We start from the raw sequence: 21,849 nt of genomic DNA on the forward strand, positions 1-21,849 counted from the left end.
CATAGTTGTTGCCTACATTACACCTATAACTATACTTCAAAAGAAATCCATTCAATGCAAAGTAACATCTCAAGCGTAAGAGTGATTATTATGTACTGTGCAAATTCTTTCTTTTTGTTTCTTTCTATTTTACTGATAAGTTCCTTGTGCTCCACAGCTGTGTCAGTTCTGCATATCTTCAGTGGTACGGCATGGAATTCAGATCCTTGTGGTCGAAGACAAGACAGTTATAATTAACAACACTCGTCACAAAATCTACTACCGGCCTATGGTCATCTTCCCAGAGCAAGCCACACTGAGAGAGGTATACGTTATACATTAATATATCTCATTATGGTTAGTTTAGTTTACTCTTGTCATGTGTACTGAGGTACATTGAAAAACGTTTTGTTGCGTGCTCTCCAGTCAGCGAAGAGACTATACATGATTACAATCAAGTCATCCACAGTACACAGATACAGGAGAAAGAGTGTAATGTTCAGTGCAGGATAAAGTCCGATGTGTGATTAATGATAGTTCACAGGTCTCCAATGTTTAGTTTATTGTCAGGTGTACAGAGTTACAGTGAAAAGGTTTTTAACCAGTTGGCGGAAAGAGAGTGCGTGATTACAATCGAGCCATCCACAGTGTACAGATATATGATAAAGGGAATAACACAAATAACATTTAATGTAAGATAAAGTCCAGTAATGTCCTATCAAAATGTGTAGGAAAGAACTGCAGATGCTGGTTTAAATCGAAGGTAGATCACAAAATGCTGGAGTAACTCAGCGGGACAGGCAGCATCTCTGGAGAATGAATGGGTGACGTTTCGGGTCGAGTCCCTTCTTCAGACTGATCAGTCTGAAGAATGGACCTTCAAAGTCCAATCAAAGATAGTCTGAACCGAAACCTCACCCATCCCTTTTCTCCAGAGATGCTGACTGACCCGTTGAGTTAGTTCAGCACTTTGTGTCTACCTTCAGTATAAAGCAGCTTCTGCAGTTCCTTCCTATACAGGCAAAAGCAGGTCTTGAAGTTTGTGGCCATAAATGTAAACCTTCTGCCAGAATCATTCTTCTTCTTCTATAGACCTTGATGCATAATTTGTAAAAGTGATAGTTTAATTTTTTTACTCACATGACTCAAATTGGCAATCAGCACATCCTGAACTGTAATAAATTAACAGATAGCAGTCTCAGTGAATTAGGTTCAAATAACACATCTTTTACAAATTTCCAACCATTTAATGATAGGGCCAAACTAATTATTATATAAATTCCTTTCAAAATTTGACATGCTCCTGTCCAGTAATGAATAGCTTTTGTGTAACTTCAGTAACTCGTGAAGTCTTTAACAGATTTACACCCAGTTTCATTGCTAGATTATGTTACAGTTTTTTTTTCAAGAATAATTCTGGTGTAATTTGAGATGTCTGTCTTTGTTATATTAGACGTTTAATGCCCATTTACTACCTTCAGTTAGGCTGGACTGATTTTCACTAACCTCAGCCACGTTGGCAGCTGCAGTCTTGGCATGTTACCCGGAGGGGAGTAAAAATGCCCCTTCCACCCTTGTCATCTGTTGATATTTAACATGCTCGTTGAAGTAAAACATATACATTTCAAAACAAGTAGGAAACTCTATTAACAGCCACTTTCCAGCTAGACAGTTGTTTAAAAATACAAAGTGCAGATCACACACAAGTAGAAATTTGTACTTTCCACATTGGAAAGCACGGATAAACATGGTAGCCATAAAGACATGATATATTCCTCCAGACAGTCAGAACATCGAACATTACAGAATGTGCAGGAAGGAACTGCAGATGCTGGCTTACACTGATGACCAAATTGACACAAAATGCTGGAGTAACTCAGCGGGTCAGGCAGCATCTCTGGAGAGAAGGAATAGGTGACGTTTCGGGTCAGGACTATTCTTCAGACTGAGAGTGTGGGAGGAAACTGGAGATCCTGTACATGGATCGAACTCGGGTCTTTGGCGCTGTAAGACAGCAACTCTACCGCCATGCCATCATGCTGTTATTTGCTATGGCAACCCCGGCCTCAACATATGAAAGGTATTCCTCCCCGCCCTGCTCTGCAACTACAGAATTATTGTTTTTTTCTCTTTTCCAGTTCTTTTGAAAGGTCTTCAACCTGAAACATTGGCCCTGTTTCTCCTGCCACAGATGCTGCCTGTCCCACTGAGTGTTTCATTGAAGCACAGCTTGCTTTGCCGATCCCTCAGCCTATTAGCTGATAAAAAAAAAGTTTTCCCATACACTGCCCCTTCATCCTTTACTTTCTGAAGTGGAATTTTTTTTTAACTTAGAATGCAGAAACAAGCAACTGCAGATACAGGTTTATACCATGGAGAGACACAAAATGCTGGAATAACAGCAGGTCAGGCAGCATCTCTGCAGATAAAAGGATGGATGAGGACTACTGTGCCTTTGAAGTTCGATATAATATTAGTTGATACATCAAATCTCCTCAATTTTTCAAGGAAGTAGTGTTGATGATCTTTCACCAATGTTCTTTGTCCAAGACTGATCCTCAGAGATACTGTACGCAACCCCAGTAATTTGAATCTGTTGATTCTCTCCACCACCATCCCATCGATGAAGATAGGTTCATTGATCCATGGCGCTCCCCTCAATAATCAGCTCCTCGGTCTTACTAATGTTCAGAATAAGATTGTTGTTCTAGTATTCCATCAGATTTTCAATTTCCCTCCTGTACTCTGACACCATTACTTGTTATTCAACAATGGGTGGTATTGCCGGAGAACTGTGTCTGGCTATGCAGTCATTGATTTAATTTAGTATATTGTCACGTGTACCGAGTTACAATGTAAAGCTATGTTGCAGGCTAACCAGTCAACGGAAAGACAACACATGATTATATTTGAGCCGTCCATAGTGCACAGGGACATGATAAAGCAAATAATGTTTAGTGCAAGATAAAGTCCAGTAAAGTCTGATTAAAGATAGTCCGAGGGTCTTCACTGAGGTAGATAGCAGCTTAGGACCACTCTCTAGTTGCTGGTAAGATTGCTCAGTTGCCTTGTAACAGCTGGGAAGAAACTGAATCTGGAGATGTGTGTTTTCATACTCCTGCACCTCTTGCCTGATGGGAGAGGGGAGAAGAGGGAGTGACCAGGGTGAGACCTGTCCTTGATTATGCTGGTGGCCTTGCCGTGACAGCGTTAAATGTAGACGGAGATTGGTACAGAGAGAATAGAGCAGGGGACTGAGCACACATCCTTGAGGTGATCCTGTGTTGATGACTTTCAAGTAGAAAGTGTTGTCAGTTCTACTGCTTGCGGTCTAGGAATTCTCTGATCCGTTTGCATTGGGATGAGCAGCAACACAATTCTCTGAGTTTGGAGGCGGTGATGGTGTTGAACGCCGAGCTGTGGTCAATGAACAACAGCCCGGTGTAATTATGTTTGCATGTAGAACTCAACTTCTGATATTTGATTCCATTGGTCTCAGTGCAACTGAATTTCAGAAGCATAGTTCAACGTGCAGATGTTAGAATACTGCGGAGAGAGCAAACTACTGTTGCCAATTATTTTGGTCTACAGTCAAGCCTGCTCCTCCATTGCAATACTAGGAATGTTGCTCATTGTTCATCTGAGAGACTAGATAAAGGCAAAAGGTCAAATCAGTGCACAACAATCTTTCATAGACATATAGATAAATAAATACTTTATTAATCCCCTCAGGGAAATGCAGGTGTCCAGTAGCCAACACAGTCAGAGCATAAAGCAGACAATACATAAAATACAGACAATACATAAAAGCAATAAATACTTAAAAATAACCCAGTGAATAACTATTAAAAGTGCAAAGCCTGGCACCCTGCATGAAATGGTATGAAAGTGCATTTGAATTTGGTGGCCTTGCACCGTGCAGAGGATCTAAGGGGGTAGAGGAACTGAAAGACATTTTCATTAGGCGAGAAATAGTATTGGGTAGGCTAATGGGACTGAAGGATGATAAATCCCCTGCACCTGATGGTCTGCATCCCAGGGTCCTCAGGGAGGTGGCTCTAGAAATAGTGGACGCATTGGTGATCATTTTCCAATGTTCATTAGATTCAGGATCAGTTCCTGTGGATTGGAGGATAGCTAATGTTATCCTACTTTTCAAGAAAGGAGGTAGAGAGAAAATGGGGAATTACAGACCAGTTAGCCTGACTTCGGTGGTGGGAAAGATGCTGGAGTCAATTATTAAAGAGGTAATAATAGGGCATTTGGATAGCAGTAAAAGGATTAGTACGTCAACATGGATTTATGAAAGGGAAATCATGCTTGACTAATCTTCTGGAATTTTTTGAGGATGTGACAAGTAAAATTGATGAAGGGGTGGATGTAATGTATCTAGACTTTCAGAAAGCCTTTGATAAGGTCCCGCACGAGAGACTGGTGACTAAAATTAGAGCACATGGTCATGGGGGTAGAGTGTTGACATGGATAGAAAATTGTTTGCAGACCGGAAGCAAAGAGTAGGAGTGAACGGGTCCTTTTCAGAATGGCAGGCAGTGACAAGTGCCGCAAGGCTTGGTGTTGGGGCCGCAACTGTTTACCATATATATTAATGATTTGGAAGAGGGAATTAGGAGCAACACTAGCAAGTTTACGGATGACACAAAGCTGGGTGGCAGTATGAACTGTGAAGAGGATGTTAGGAGGTTGCAGGGTGACCTGGACAGGTTGAGTGAATGGGCAGATGTATGGCAGATGCAGTATAATATAGATAAATGTGAGGTTATCCACTTTGGCGGCAAAAACAAGGGGGCAGATTATTATCTCAATGGGGTTAGGTTAGGTGCAGCGAGACCTGAGCATCCTTGTACACTGGTCACTGAAAGTTGGCGTGCAGGTACAGCAGGCAGTGAAAAAAGCTAATGGAATGTTGGCCTTCATAACAAGATGATTTCAGTATAGGAGTAAAGAGCTTCTTCTGCAGTTGTATAGGGCTCTGGTGAGACCACAGCTGGAATATTGTGTACAGTTTTGGTCTCCTAATTTGAGGAAGGACATCCTTGTGATTGAGGCAGTGCAGTGTATGTTCACGAAATTGATCCCTGGGATGGTGGGACTGGAGGGATATGGGCCAAGCGCAGGCAAGTGGGACTAGTGTAGCTGGGATATTGTGTGGGCAAGTTGGGCCGAAGGGCCTGTTTCCACACTGTATCACTCTATGACTCTTATGACGTACAGGTTTGTAGGCTAATTGGCTAGGTATAAATGTAAATTGTCCCTTGTGTGTGTGTAGGATAGCGTTAGTGTGCGGGGATCGCTGGCCAGAGCGGACTGGTGGACCGAAGGGTCTGATTCTGCGCAGTATCGCTAAACGAAACGAAACACTGTGGGCCAAAGGGCCCATTCCTGTGCTGTACTGTTCTATGTTCTATAACCACTCATTTTATTTGTATTTTTTCCAGGGTGACTATATGCTGGAGAGTGCTGTCTTCCACCTTGCCCCTGCTCGAGCCGAATCTCTTGGTGTGCCAAGTTCCATCCCTTGCTGGGACTTTGTCGCTGGTGGTAGTCTGTCAGAGTTGAACGACCCTTTGCCCCAGAAACATCTCCTCCTTGGCTACTGCTCTCATATTGGTGCAAGCAGCTGTCACAACTGGAGCCTGCCAGCTCTGATTAGGCATGATTTCCCAAGGCAAAGCGTAGCCGTACCACTTGGGGATTCCAGTGAGAACGGATTTTGTTCCAGGTACAGTTAAAGTCGTTTTTTTTTAATGTATTTTTGACATATTCTGGTGTGCAGAATTATTTGACTTCAATGTTGATATTTCTAGAGAACTAACAAAACGCTCGCTGTTGGGACTCCTCGTAGAGCGCTCATGTCTGATGAAAGAAACTTACTATTTCCGTATGAAGAAGGGTCTCAACCCAAAACTTCATCTATTCCTTCCCTCCAGAGATGCTGCCTGTCCCGCTGAGTTACTCCGCCATTGTGTGTCTATTTTAGGTAGATTTACATATATACTCACACACAACATAAAACAAACAAACAACTTATCCATGATATTTTGAGATGCTGCCTGACCCACAAAGAAAATGTACAAGAAATGGAAAGAAGAGATTTTGCATAATTGCATCGTCTCTGTGAATGTTAGATCAAAAAATGTAATATTGTGAAAGTGCGTACACGATATGAAATGAGATAATTTAGGGGGCTGAATTAATATTCCTCTTTTACTTTCATCTCACCCCTACGATATTCTCTATGACAGTTTTCCCAGTTAAAATTTAGCCTATTCACTGAAAGATTGGTTCTTGGAGATACACCTCTCAGCAATTATAGTAACGAAGGGAGTCTGTTTCCATCAGATTCATAGCTTGCTCTTCTCTAACTTAATCAGAAAGAAACTCTTAAATCAACAACGCCAAAGTAGATTTGTTCTGTGCATTCAAGCCTCTTTTTATAACCAAGAAGTACGTGTTTTTTAAGAATGCAGGGCAAGAACTCATTTGCACTCACCGGGTGGTCAATGACATGGGGACAGAGAGGAAAGTTGGTAGACAGACGATTAAGGGGGGAGTGTGGAGAGTTATGTTGATACAGCAACAAAACTCCCAACCTGAAAGGATAATGGAATCATGTTCAATTGTATCCTTCAGTGGAAAATGGTTAAATAGCTGAAACAAAATGATTTGTTGGGTGCAGAGGCACAATGTGGAAACCGGCCCTTTGGCTCAACTTGCTGACACCGACCAACATGTCCCATCTGCATGTCTCACCTGCCTGTGTTTGGCCCAGATCCCTCAAAACCTGCCCTATCCATGAACCTGTCTAGTTAGAAACACAGAAAATAGGTGCAGACGTAGGCCATTCGGCCCTTCAAGCCAGCACTGTCATTCAATATCATGGCTGATCATCCAAAATCAGTACCCTGTTCCTGCTTTCTCCCCATTTCCCTTGATCCCATTAGCCCTAAGAGCTATATCTAATGCTCTCTTGAAAACATTCAGTGAATTTGCCTCCACTACCTTCTATGCAGAGAATTCCACAGATTCACAACTCTCTGGGTGAAAATGTTTTTCCTCATCTCAGTCCTAAATGGCCTACCCCTAGTTCTTAAACTGTGACCCTTGGTTGTGGACTCTGCCAATATAGGGAACATTTTTCATGCATCTAGCCTGTCCATTCCCTTAAGAATGTTATATGTTTCTATAAGATCCCCTCTCCATCTTCTAAATTCCAGTGAATTTAAGCCCAGTCGATCCATTCTTTCATCATATGTCTGTCCCGCCATCCTTGGAATTAACCTGGTGAACCTTTCATCAAAAGCAAGAATGTCCTTCCTCAAATTGGGAGACCAAAATTGCACACAATACTCCAGGTGTGGTCCCACCAGGACCTGCACTAGGACCACCTTGCTCCAATACTCAAATCCTCTCGCTATGAAGGCCAACATGCCATTTGCTTTTTTCATTGCCTGCCTGCTGTACCTGTTTGCTTACTTTCAGTGACTGATATACAAGAAAGTCTCTTAAATGTTGCAATAGTCCCTGCCTCAGCTACCTTCTCTGGCATCCACTATCCTTTGTGTGAAAAAGTTTCCCCTCAGATTCCTATTAAATTGTTCCCTCTTCATCTTCACCTTAAGGGTGGCATGGTGGTGCAGTGGTTGAGTTGCTGCCTTACAGCACAAGAGAACCAGTTCAATCATGACTACAGATGCTTCTCTGTACGAAGTTTGCATGTTCTCCCTGTGACCTGCTTGGGTTTTCCCCAGGAGCTCTGGTTTCCTCCCACACTCCAAAGACATACAGGTTTGTAGGTTAATTGGCTTGGTAAAATTTGTAAATTGGCCATAGTATGTGGAAGATATTGTGTTAATGTGCTGATCGCTGGTAAGCACGGACTCGGTGGGCCAAAGGGCCTGTTTCCGTACTGTATCACTAAACTAAACAAAACTAAACTAAAACTAAACCTATGTCCTCTGGTTCTCGATTTCGCTACTCTGGGCAAGAGACTCTGTGTGTCTACCCGATCTATTCGTCAATTTTATACACCCTTGTAAGATCAATGATCACACGAACCCTAGTTCTGTGTTATCCCAGTATTGCATTCTACACATTAGGGATAATTTACGGAAGCCAATTAATCAACAAACTTGCACGTCTTTGGGATGTGGGAGGAAACTGGAGCAACTGGAGAAAATCCATGCTGTCACAGGGAGAACATGCAAACTCCATATAGACAGCACCCAAAGTCAGGATTGAACCCGGGTCTCTGGCAGCAACTCTACCAAAGTGCCGCCCTTATTGGGAAGAAATGAACAATAATACGATAATTCATCTGTTATAATATGTCGCCAGACTATACTATTGCAAGCTGAACTATAAAGTGCAGTGTAATACAAAGCTCATACTAATTTGATACTGAGGTAGGGTTGTGGTTGGGGTTGGTTCAAGAGCCTGATGGTGGATGGGAAGAAGCTGTTCTTGCACCAATAGTTTTTATGAAAACTGGCCACTGTCCCACCATCCCTCCATCACATCATATACATCAAATGCTACAAAGATGTCTTCAGGTCAAGCAGATTCCTAAAAACTGTTTTTCTCCAGTGCAATACTTTGTAATAATATCAGGAATAGCTCAAACTAACCCTTCAGGTTGGATCACACATTTGGCATTGAGACAAACACTACATTTATCCATTTTCTTATCTTGCATCTGTTTTTAATGAAGCCTTCAGATCTTCTTTTAGGGAGGGTGAAGCAGCTAAAATGTTTAATACTTTTTTTTTAATCATGGAGCACATAAATCCTGGAACAGTATGGGAGGTGACTGAGGTTGTTGGTGCTATTCCACTGACTTTAAAAATCCTGGCTGTGAATCCTAAACTCCTCTGACAGCTAGTTACTGATTTAATTTGGTCTATTGGTAGCACTGTTGACAAATAGCAAGGATGGGAAAGGGGAAAGTTTTGGTTTGGGGTCCTGTAACTGGTGAGCCTTGGTCCATCCACAAATCTCTCAGCCAGAGAAAGCTCAGAATAAACCATTTTACATTTTACATAACATATTTGGGCCATGTCCCCCAAAACATAAAATATACACCTGTGCAGCGCAGTGGCACAGCAGTCGAGCTGCTGCCTTGCAGCATCAGAGTCCTAGTTGCCATCCTGACCATGGGTGCTGTCCATAAACTGTTGTATGTTCTCACTGTGACGGCGTGGGTTTTCTCTGGGTGCTCCAGTTTCTTCCCACACTCCAAGGACGTGCAGGTCAATTGTCTTCTGTAAATTGTCCTTTGTGTGTAGAATGCAAAACTGGGATTTGTTGGTTTGCACCGGACTCGGTGGGCCGTTTCCACACTGTATCTCGGAACTAAACTAAAATTAAATTAAAGAGTGTATAGTTTTTTTCCCTCTTACAATTTGTATGTTCTCACCATTCACTTTCACCAATCAGTCTAAACATGTATGTGAAGAGTCACAGTCTGATTAGAACATAGAACAGTACAGGAGGACACAAAGTGCTGGTGTAACTCAAATGGTCAGACAGCATCTCTGGGGAACAAGGATTGGTGATGTTTCAGTTCAAGACCCTTTTTCAGACTTCTTTCTTTCTACATGACTGTTAAAGCACTTTATATCATTTTATGTAAACCAGTATCTACAGTTGCTTGCTACTACGTGGACCAGCACAGCACAGGAGCAGGCCCTTGAGGCCCACAATGTGTGTTCCAAACATGATTCCAAGACCACCTCTTATCTGCCTATATCCCTGCATTCCCTGTTTGGATTCCCATGAAAATAATTCACTAATAGGTGCCGAATGATACTAATTGTCCTTTAAGACTCTATCTTCTTCAAAGAGCCGATCTTATTTACAAATTAAATCTGTTACCTGGGATGACAATATTGTTGCCACTTTGTTAGCACTGAAGGAAATGCAGATCAGGTAGGGTACAAACTGAAGTAATTTGGTAGAATCAAAGAACACCAAATGCTGGTTTATACCACAGATGGAGGCAATGTGCTGGAGTAACTCAGTGGGTCAGGAGGAAAGGGATAGGTGACGTTTCGGATTGAGACCCTTAATTTGGTCTTGACTTTGAAAAGGAAAATTGCTTCTTGGGAAATGAAACGAAAACTGGTGGCAAGTTCCTGAAATAAATAGAACCGTACAGCACAGTAACATGCCCTTCGGTCCATGATGTCCATGCAGAATAAGATGCCAAGATAAACTAGTCTCATCTGCCTGCACATGATCCATATCCCTCTTATCCATTTCTTTCATCCATTTGCCCATCTGAAAGTCTCTACAACACCATTGTTTTATCTGCCTCCCCCACCACCCTCAGCAGCGCTTTCCAGACACCCACTGTGTCAAATACATCTATACATCTCCTTTAAACTTTACCCCTCTCACCTTAAAACTATGCCCTCTAGTCTTTGACATGTTACATTGTTAAAAATACACCTCAACTGCAAAGGAAAAATCACCATGAAATTGTGTTCATGTTATATTTTTTGAGATTTAATTTTCCCCTGAAGTGTTTTGCTGTACCTCTAAAATATAATTCTCGTAATGTAGGAAAAGTGTGGTTAATTGTGAAAAAGCAGGCTCCTCTAATCAGCAGTGTACCAATGACTACATATTCCTTGCTTTCAGTCATTTTAATTGAGGGATGTTGGCACCAAGGCACCAAGAAGAGAACTCCCTTTTCTTTGAAATGATGCCAGGACATCTATTATGCCCATGCAAGAGATTAGATAAAACCTCAGTTTAATATCTCATCTGAAGTAATGTACCTGACATAATGCCGTGCTTACTCAGAAGTGTACGGGGAGTTGAACTCACAACCCTATTGGTCAGGTTAGTTTTCATGAATAACCTGGCCCTGGACTTTAACTTTAGAATTTAGAGATACAGAGTGGAAACAGGCCCTTCGGCCCACCGAGTCCATGCCGACCAGCGGAGAACGTGCAAACTCTGTACAGACAGCAACCGAGGTCAGGATTGATCCCGGGTTTCTGCTCTGTGAAACAGCTAATCTAGCACTGTGTATATGGTCATCCTCATTTTGAGGCTACCTTCCCATGAATCGTCTTCTTCCCTCCCAGATAGTACCTACATTTCATTGGAGATACAAAGACCTGCAGATGCTGGCTGGCAAACAAAGAACACAAAGTGCTGGAGAAACTCAACGTGTGAAGCAACATCTCTGGAGAACACGGAAAGGTAACGTTTTGGGCCAGGGCCCATCTTCAGACTGAAAGGGCCCTGTCCTGAAATATTGCCCATCCAGAGATGCTGCCTGAACCGCTGAATAAGTCCAGCACTTGTATCCTCTTGGACCATGCTGTTTGTTCCATCGTGGTCCCAGTGTAGTCAACCAGCACTTTGACGTAGAGACATACAGCGTGGAAACAGGCCCTTCGGCCCAAGTTGAAACTGAACTATCCTATCACCAACTAGAGAGCAGTTCTCAGCTACCATCTACCTCATTGGAGACCCTCGGACTATCCCTAATCAGACTTTACTGGACTTTATCTCCCACTAAACGTTATTCCTTTTAAACACGATAAGGGGAATAACGTTTAGGGCAATATAAAGACTAGTACACTGTGGACAGCTTGATTGTAATCATGTATGGTCATTCCACCGACTGGATAGCACGCAACAAAAAAGCTTTTCACTGTACCTCGGTACACGTGACAATAATAACCTAAACTAAACTAAACTGATTCTTTATCGTTTGTTTCAGGCCGTTTCAATCATTAACAGTAAACGTCGTAAAGACTGCTTGCCGATTACCTCTTCCCTTTCGCTTTTTTTCAGGGCTGTAGTGATGACTTATCAGGAGTACCTCGGTGTCACCTATGTAACTCTGAGTGAGGATTGCAGCCCACGCATGATCATTCACAACAGATGTCCCGTGTCAATAATGATGAAAGAAAATATCAAAGGTAGACATCTGATTTAATATCGCTGAACTGCGGTTACTGTTTGTTTAGGCGTTTTTACTTTGATTCTCAGAGATAATCAGTTTAGCTTCAATAAAATAAAAAAAGATGGAGTTTGTGGGGGAGTCCAAACCGGAGGCCATAAATATAAGATAGCTACTAATAAATCCACCAAGGAAATCAAGGGAAATGTCTTTACCCAGAGAGTAGAGAGTCCGTGGATTGGAATGGTGGAAGTGAGTGCCGCTGAAACATTTAAGCAGAAATAAGATCAGAGGGATCATTGTATAGTTTAGAGATACAGTGTGGAAACAGACCCTTTAACCCATTGCCCACGCTGACCAACACTAGCACTATCCTATACACAAGGGATCATTTCACAATTTTTACCAATGCCAATTAACCTACAAACCTGTAGGTCTTTGAAATGTGAGAGGAAACCGAAGCTCCCGGGGAAAAGTCACGTGGTCACGGGGAGAACGTACAAACTCTGCACAGACAGCACCCATAGTCAAGATCGAACGCTGGTCTCTGGCGCTGTAAGGCAGCTGCACCACCATGCTGCCTCTATCATAAGGGGCATAGATAGGATAAATGCACAGTCCTGTACTCGGAATAAGAGAATCAAGAACAAGAGAACATTGGGTTAAGGTGAGAGGGGGAAAATTTACTGGGAACCTGAGGAGCTAACTTTTCACTCAGAGGGTGGGGGTTTAGTGGAACGAGCTGCCGAAGGAGGTAGTTAAGGCAGGTACTGCAACACCATTTAAAAGATAACTTGACAGGTGCAAAGATGGGAAAGGTTTAGAGGAATATGGGCCATATGGCAAATGGAACTAGCTTAGATGGGGTATCTTAGTCAACATGGACAAGTTGGGCTGAAGAGCCTGTTTCTGTGGCGTATGACTATGATTCTCTATGATGCTGCTGAGTCTTTTGAAAAGATATGGGAGGAGGCTTGCATGGAGTGTGGCATGAGCATTGGCGAGGTGGTACCCATGTGGTCACGGGGAGAACATGCAAACTCCATACGGACAGCACCCAAGATTACTATTGAACCCCAGTCGCTGGCTCTGTGAGGCAGCAGCTCTGCTTGCTGCATCACTGTGCCGCCCAATAAAATAGAAAACATCATAGTAGTCATAATAGTCATCATTTTACAGCACAGCCCTTCAGCCCATCATGTCCATACTCACCCAACTTGACCATCCACACCAGTGTGCAGGGAGATACAGCACGGATACGGGCCCTGTGGCCCACCGAGTCCATGCCAACCAGCGATCCCCGTACACTAGTTCACTCCAACACACGAGGGGCAATTCATCGAAGCCAATTAATCTACAAACCTGCACGTCTTTGGGTGTGGGCGGAAACCGGAGCACCCGAAGAAAACACGCGTGGTCACAGGGAGAAGGCACAAACTCTGTACAGACAGTATCTGTGGTCTGGATGGAACCCCGGCCTCTGGTGCTGTAAGGCAGCAACTTTACCACTGTGCCACCGTGCCGCCCCCCCCCCCCCCCCCCCCCCCCCCCAGTGGTTTCATATGCAACCAACAATTTAAGCCCATAATTCAAGAAAAAAAAATTCATAACTCTGTCCAAATGATTTGAGTTTCAAGATCATTTCATTTTGGCTTTACAGTTTCGTAATCAAAAGAAGATGAGGCCACACGCAAAGTGGAGGAACAACACCTCATTTTCCGTTTGGGTGAACATTCAATTCTCCAATTTTAGATAGCTACATAACATTCCTTCTCAGTTCTTCCTCCATTTAACCCCTCAAACCCATTTTCCCCAGCTGTACCTGTACCTATTTCTCCCCTCACTTCCCCATACACCACGATTCCTTCTTCTAGCTTCACAATTTGATCCCCCACAATCCTTATGTCTCACATCTTCGGTCTTTTCCATCTCTGGCTTTTGTCCAACCATCTGCCTATCAAATAGTCCTTGTCACCTTTGTCGGCCTCTCTTCCAACTTTCTTAACCCCCCAATAATGTCTGAAGAAAAGTCCCGACCCGAGGCATTGCCTATCCCTGATTCCCTGAGATGCTGCCTGACCTCCCGCTGAGTTACTCCAGCATGCTGTGACTAAATTCATTCTATTTAATGGAAAGAACCAGCAATGTGGAACATAGGTACGAATTAACCGCATGATTTTGAATCAGTTCAATGATTCACTAATTCAATGATTCAATGATACTTTATCATTGGGTTTGCTTGTATTAGTGTTTCTGTGTTTTCAGACGTTTAATTTTATATTTGTAATATAAATTGATTTGTAAAGGATCCTGAATTTTCCGCAACTTTTCTGAATTCAATTTATCAGGCCATTTGGCCCATCTGATCAATGCTGGTGTCTGGGCTCCACACGCTTCCTTCCTGTAACTCAATTATTCAGCACAGTTTCATTTTACCCCCAGTCCCGTTATCTTTGGCCAGCATAACATGTTTTTCTGTCATTTGACCTGTATACTTATGCCTTATTTCAGATACCCCAAAATGCACAGTTTATTGTCGAAAAATCCCCAGTGAAGCTTCAATTCATCACGAACTTTACCATCACGTTTGGAGTTTTCCTGACTGCAAAAATGAAGACAACCTGCCCGGCGTTCATCTCAGAGCAATTCCACGGTCCGATCTCCCAGAGGAATGGAGTGACTGCATTGATCTGAAAAGTCCTGGGACTCAAGTGAGATGTTGCTGGTTTAAGTTGCGGTTTATTATTGTCACGTGTACCGAGGTACCATTCAGATTAGATAATACTAACATAAATACAATCGCCCAACTCAAGTACAATAGGTAGAGAGAAGGGAAAGATACAGAGTGCAGATTATAGTTCTCAGCATTGTAGAGCTCCTGTTCCATAGACAGAGTGCAATGTCTGCAATGGGGTAAACAAGGGATGGCATGATGGCACAGCATTATAGTTGTCTGTACAGAGTTTGTACATTCTCCCTGTGACCTGCATCGGTTTTCTCTGGGTGCTCTGGTTTCCTCCCACACTGAAGACGTACAGGTTTGTAGGTTCATTCGCCTCAGTAAAATTGTAAATCGTCCCTCGTGTGTAGGATAGTGTTTGTGTGCGAGGACCACTTGTCAGCGTGGACTCAGTGGGACTGTTCCCGCGATGTATCTCTAAATTAATCGAAACTAAACAAGCTTATTGGAGGGACCGTTCAGAAGCCTGATAAGAGAGGGGAAGAAGCTGTTCCTGAATCTGGTAGTGTACTGCGTGTCATGGACTGGGCTTCATCCACACCTCTCTGTAATATCTTGTGGTCTTGGGCAACCTGCACATCTTTGGAGTGAGCAGCCGCAGAAAACCCACACCGTCACTGGGAGAATGTACAAACTCCATACAGACAGCACCCATAGTCAGGATCGAACCCTGGTCTCTGGTTCTGTAAGGCAGCAACTCTACCACTGCGCCACAAAATCTGCCATGCAGAGTCCCGGAATGGTGGAGTTGCCAGAATATCTGGTTAGGGAATTCTAAAACAGGCGTGCATGCAGCCGATGAATGAAAAATCCAGGAATTGAAATCAAAAGGTCCCTATTCATCATTAAAAATATTGAATCTAAAGAGAGAATCCATCACAGTGACAGTCTGTGTTATGTTTTGGGGAGAAGTTATCTGAATAAAAGTAGTTGCTCGATGGAATTGAAACTTGTTTGAATGGAATTGATGGAGCAATGGAATGTCTGAAGATTTTTTTTAACTGCTCTTATCCTGGAGTTTGTTACGGGATGTCATTCCGTAGAAGGCAGCTTCTTTACAGGTAAATGATTGAGGAGGAGAACATTTTTATTTTTCCCCCTTTTCCACAGCCCTGTCTGCACTGCACTCACTCAGCACATCAGCAATGATGATGACAGTACAACAAGTATAATAACAACTGGAAATATTGGGAAAGGCCAGGCAACATCCTTGGAAAGAGAAACATCGTTAATGGTGTAGGTTAAAGGCCTGTCATCAGAAAACCCAACCTCATAGAGTCATTCAACGTGGAAACAGGCCCTTCGGCCCAACTTGCCCACACTGACCAACATGTCTCATCTACACTACTCCCACCTGCCTTCTTTTGGCTCAATGCTGGAGTAACTCAGCGGAGCAGGCAGCATCTCTTGAGAGAAGGAATGGGTGACGTTTTGGGTCGAGACCCTTTTTCAGACCCGTTTGGCCTATATCCTTCTAAACCTATCCTATCCATGTACCTGTCAAAATGTTTCTGAAACATTGCGATAGTACCTGCCTCAACTACCTCCTATACCTCGTTCCACTGACCCACCACGCTTTGTGTAAAAAAACTTACTCTTCAGGTTCCTATTAAAACTTCCACATCCCCTCCCCAAGCAAAATTGAGCACAGGAACAGGCCTATCGGCCCACAATGTCTGTCCTGAACATGATACCAAGATTAACTAATCTTTGCCTATACATGATGCACTTTCTGCCATTCCCTGCATATCCATATGCCTGTCAAATGGTCTGTTAAATACCACCATTACATCTTCCTCTTCTACCACCCCTCCAATACGCTCTAGGCAGCCACAACAACTTATCCCACAATTTCTTTAAACTTTGCCCCTTTCATCTTAACAGTAATCTTATTTTATCTAATTAAGATTAATCTAATCTTAACAGTAAACACTTGGAACTGAAGGTACTGGTTTACAAAAAATGACACAAAGTGCTGGGGTAACTCAGCGGATCAGGCAGCATTTCTGGATGACAATTCGGGTTAGGACTCTTCTCCAGATCGATTGTGGCGGGAGAGAAAAAATCTGGAAGAGAGGTGGGGGCAGGACAAAGTCTGAAGAAGGGTTTCGGCCCGAAACGTTGCCTATTTCCTTCGCTTCATAGATGCTGCTGCACCCGCTGAGTTTCTCCAGCCTTTTTGTGTAACCTTCGATTCTCCAGCATCTGCAGTTCCCTCTTAAACTCTGGCAAGTGATAGGTGGGTACAGGGATGGGATGTGTTTCTATTGGCAGATGATTTTGGACAAAGGCCAGAAAATAAAGTGTGAGATAAGGATAGAAGATCCACTGATTGTGAAGCCAGAGGAAGGATTATAGGTGGAAGAGCAAGAGGGAGAAAAAATAGGTGTGCATCCAGGTGAGAAAAAAAGGGCGGGGTGTGTTTGTGATTTAGTTACCTAAAATTGGAGAATTCAGCAATCATACCGTTAGCTTGTAAGCTAACCAAGTGGAATCTGAGGTGATGTTCCTCCATTTTGTAGACCATTACGTTTTCAGCTAACAAGTGGAATTTGTGCTGCTTTTCCTCCAGTTTGCAAGCTACCCAACCTTACCATCTTAGTTTATTAATTGTAATTGTTTGGATGACTGCTAGAGGTTTTTAGTTTGAAAAATAAATGGACTTTTTATCACTGAATAAATGTTTCACGTGCTTTTCTCTCCTTAGGTAATTTTCCTGCCCAGTTACGGCTATGTGTATGTGGATATCATTCATCAGTCCAGCACCATAACTATGACGTTGGCACCTGAGGGTAGAGCTGGGCCTGTTCTGACCAGCCTTTATGGGTAATTACCTCCATGCATTGAAGCTCAGTTAGTTTAGTTTATTGTACAGTTAAAAGCTTTTTGGTACGTGCTATCTGGTCAGTGAAAAGACTATACATGATTAGAGTCAAGTCGTCCACAGTATGCATTTGATCAGGTTGCATCACAGCATGGCTTGGGAATAGCGCCATCCAATACCGCGAGAAACTGTAGAGTTGTGAAGGTAGCCCAGACCATCACGCAAACTAACCTCCCTTTCATTGACTCCATCTACACTTCACGCTGCCTCGGCAAGGCCACCAGCATAATCAAGGACCAGTCTCGCCCCAATCACTCGCTCTTCTCCCTTCTTCTATCAGGCAAGACATATGTGAAATGCACACTTCCAGATTCAGGGGCAGTTTCTTCCCAGCTGTTATCAGGCAACTGAACCATCCTGATAACAGGATAAAGGGTATAATATTTAGTGCAAGATAAATAATCATAATCATACTTTATAATCAAAATCATAATCATATTTTATTAGCCAAGTATGTTTTGCAACATACGAGGAATTTGATTTGCCATACAGTCATACCAATAAAAAGTACACAAAATACATTTTAACATAAACATCCACCACAGTGACTCCTCCACATTCCTCACTGATGGAAAGGAAAAAATAAGTTAAATCTCTTCCTTTCTTTGTTCTCCTGCGGTCGGGGTCCTCGAGCCCTCCGTTGATGGGGCGATCTTGGCTCCCGTAGCCAGACGTCGGGCCTTCTGCATTGGAGCGATCCAGCTCCTGCATCGGGGGGATCTCAGCTCCCCCCCCCCCCCCCCCCCCCGCGCCGGGCGATCTGACCCCCGGGTCAGGCTAGTCGAACATTCTGCGTCGTTGGAGCTTCCCTACTTCCACCAGAGAATACGAGCTCCGCGATGTTGAAATACGCAGGCCGCGGTTGGAGCGTCGATCCCAGGCAAGGGATCGGCTCCGATGGTAAGTTCACGCCCCCGCGGTGGGGCTCAAAGTCAGTCCCGAGCAAGGCCTCCAGCTCCATGATGTTAGGCCGCAGAATCCAGGAAACAATCGCATCTCTGGCAAGGTAATAGATTGAAAACAAAATCCCCCCTTGCCCCTCCCCCATCCCCCACATAAAACAAACCAGAGAACATTGACACAAACGTTTAAAACTCACTACAAATAACAAAAAAAAGACAAAAAAAACAGGCAGACCGTTGGCGAGGCTGCCTTCGTGCGGGTGCCCGCAATAAAGACCAATAAAGTCAGATTAAAGTCTCCAATGAGATAGATGGGAGGTGAGGTCTGATTTCCAGCTGATGAGAGGACGGTTCAGTTGCCTAGCAGATTTTTTTATTAGTATGGGTGTCAGGGGTTATGGGGAGAAAGCAGGAGAATGGGATTGAGAGGGAAAGATACATCAGCCATGATTGAATGGCGGAGTAGACTCGATGGATTGAATGATCTAATTCTGCTCCTGGAAGTTATGAACATGTGTTCTAAAGCTCTTTAAATTATTTCTTGCCTGCTGCATTGCCGAAGTGTCAATTGATTTTTAACGCTTGCCGTTTGTACAGGATGCCGCAACAGGCGATCGCAGTCCGCGTGCTGATCGCTCAAGCGAGCCTGACGGTAAACGACGACATTACCAATCAGTGCAAGTCGACCGAGCTGCTGAGAATTACGCTGGACAATGTCCTGTTGAACCTGGCGCCGCTGGTGAACCACTACCGGCCCGCGGTGCACGAATTCCGAGCCGAGCCCAGTCACTGCTTCTCGGAGATATACCTGCTGGAGTTGTGCATCGGGGACCTGCAGGTGGACAATCAGCTCTACCATCGCACCAGCTTTCACTTCCCTGCCTTGCTCTGCCAGGAGCTGAAGCCCGAGAGCCCCCAGTGGAAAACTGGCTTCAGTCCAGCCCTCTCGGCCAAAGACCTCGACGGCTACAAGCACAAATGTTTTCTAAAAGCCCATGTCCTCCTGAGGGAGCAGGATTTTGTGTTTGCCGTGAATGAGGTGAACTTTGAGCTGAAGCCTGCAAGACTCTATGTGGAAGACACATTTGTTTATTACATAAAAACCCTGTTCAACACCTACATCCCTGACATCGGGCTGTACCGAAAGCAAGCAAGGACATTGGCCATTTCGACGGCCGTGCCCCGCGTGCCTGGGCACGTGCTGAATGCAACGTATGCGCTCGTGAATCCGGTCAAAATGCAACGGTTGACCATCCAAGCCGTGAGCTTGCTGGTCAGCGTCCACGCATCCATCAAGTTGTACATTGCATCTGATCACGCTCCCCTTTCATTCTCACTCTTTGAGAGAGGACCCATCTACACCACTCCCCGGCAACTCATCCACGCTCTCGCCATGCACTACGCTGCAGGAGCGTTGTTTCGAGCAGGTTGGTACAACTGATGAAACACAAAATGCCAGAGGAACTCAGCGGGTCAGTCAGTTCAATGTGTGGGAATTATTTGATTAGTATGCGTGTCAGTGCTTATGGGGAGAAGGCAGGAGAATGGGGTTGAGACGGAAAGATAGATCAACCATGATTGAATGGTGGAGTAGACTTGATGGGCCAAATTGCCTAATTCTGCTCCTAGAAATTATGGAAGGAACTACAGATGCTGGTTTATACTGAAGATAGACACAAAATGCCAGAGTAACTCAGCAGGTCAGGCAAAGATATTCCTTTTCTCCAGAGATGCTGCCTGACCCGCTGAGTTACTCCAGCACTTTGGGTCAGTTCAATGGTGTTTTTATTGTCACATGTGCAAACGCACAGTGATATTTGAGTTTAGTTTGGAGATACAACATGGATACAGGCCCTTCCATGCCGACCAGCGATCACCCATACTCTAGTTCTATCCTATATACTAGGGATAATTTACAGAAGTCAATTAACCTACAAACCTGCAAGTCTTTGGTCTGTGGGAGAAAACCAGACCATCCGGGGAATGCCCATGGGTTCACGGGGAGAACGTACAAACTCTGTACAGACATCACCCATAGTCAGGATCAAACCCAGGTCCCTGGCACTGTAAGGCAGCAACTCTACTGCTGCACCACTGTGCCGCACTTTTTTCATTTCTTACATAGAGTCCAATACAATATTCCCATATCCAAGCACATCCTGGATTAGCAAGTCTGCAGAAATGGTCTACCGAGCCCGCATGGCAGCATCTCTGGAGGCAATGGCATAATTGGTTTATTATTGTCACTTGTACTGAGATAGAAGAAACTGCCGATGCTGGAATTTTAAGCAAAACACAAACTGCTGACTGGCCAAACTCAGCGGATCAGGCAGCATCTCGGGAAGGAATTGCATAATTGGTTTATGATTGTCACATGTACTGCAGATGCTGGAATCTTGAGCAAAGCACAAAACGCTGGACGAATTGAATGGGTTAGGCAGCATCTGTGGAGGTAATGGGCAGATGGCAGATCCGTTCCCATAGCCAACCGACTTAGCGGGCTGATATCTTGGCTCCTCAGCAGCATAGGCGGATCGTTCCGATACTTTTGGACTACTCTCAGAGGTCATGACCTCTGTTGGTCTGGCAAAAAGGATAATCCGGAAAGGCTCTCTAGAAGATAGAGTGGACGTGGAGAAGATGTTTCCACTAGTGGGTGAGTCAACGACTAAAGGTCATAGCCTCAGAATTAGTCGTTCGTTTAGGAAGGAGATGAGGAGAAATTTCTTGTCAGAGGGTGATAAATCTGTAAAATTATTTGCCACAGAAGGCTGTGGAGGCCAAGTCAGTGGATATTTTTAAGGCAGAGATAGATAGATTCTTGATTAGTACAGGTGTCAGAAGGCATAGGGAGAAGGCAGGAGAGTGGGGTTAGGAGGGAGAATTAGATCAGCCATGATTGAATGGCGGAGTAAACTTGGCGGGCCGAATGGCCTAATTCTAATCCTATCACTTATGACCTCATTACCAAGGATGACAGAAAATCAGTGATGGACCTGTACTATGTTAAATATCTTCATGTTTGTAGCTAGTTGCTTCATACCTTTTTGTTTGCTCGTCCGACAGGCTGGGTCGTTGGCTCTCTGGAAATTCTTGGAAGTCCAGCTAACTTGGTGCGAAGCATCGGTAATGGGATAGCGGACTTTTTCCGTCTTCCGTACGAGGGGCTGACCCGTGGTCCGGGTGCCTTCGTCAGTGGCGTCTCCAGGGGAACAACTTCATTTGTAAAACACATTTCCAAAGGTAATATATTTCTCAACAGTCTCTGTATGTTTATTCCCAGTGGATGCTGGTAAACCTGTTGTGTAATCGTGCCTATTCATTATACTCTGCTTTTGAAATGTTGCCCTCTGAAGAGTTAGCACCCACTGACACCTTATCTCACACTTATTGTCTTTTCATCTCT

The 21,849-nt window shown here is 43.9% G+C and overlaps 1 protein-coding gene across 6 annotated transcripts in view; it reads left to right on the forward strand.

Annotated features, from left to right (window-relative positions):
- Positions 1 to 21,849, forward strand: part of LOC129696443 (intermembrane lipid transfer protein VPS13B-like) — an 811,841-nt gene that overhangs the window by 776,110 nt on the left and 13,882 nt on the right. For all 6 annotated transcript variants that reach the window (XM_055634334.1, XM_055634333.1, XM_055634338.1 and 3 more), the window contains exons 51-57: positions 158 to 304; positions 5,436 to 5,719; positions 11,809 to 11,936; positions 14,429 to 14,628; positions 17,365 to 17,483; positions 19,041 to 19,870; positions 21,510 to 21,686. In XM_055634334.1, the coding sequence (XP_055490309.1) occupies positions 158 to 304; positions 5,436 to 5,719; positions 11,809 to 11,936; positions 14,429 to 14,628; positions 17,365 to 17,483; positions 19,041 to 19,870; positions 21,510 to 21,686 (1,885 nt within the window). The remainder of the gene's footprint in view (positions 1 to 157; positions 305 to 5,435; positions 5,720 to 11,808; positions 11,937 to 14,428; positions 14,629 to 17,364; positions 17,484 to 19,040; positions 19,871 to 21,509; positions 21,687 to 21,849) is intronic.

This window comes from Leucoraja erinacea, chromosome 4, assembly GCF_028641065.1.
Source record: "Leucoraja erinacea ecotype New England chromosome 4, Leri_hhj_1, whole genome shotgun sequence".
Taxonomy (NCBI): Eukaryota; Metazoa; Chordata; class Chondrichthyes; order Rajiformes; family Rajidae; genus Leucoraja; species Leucoraja erinaceus.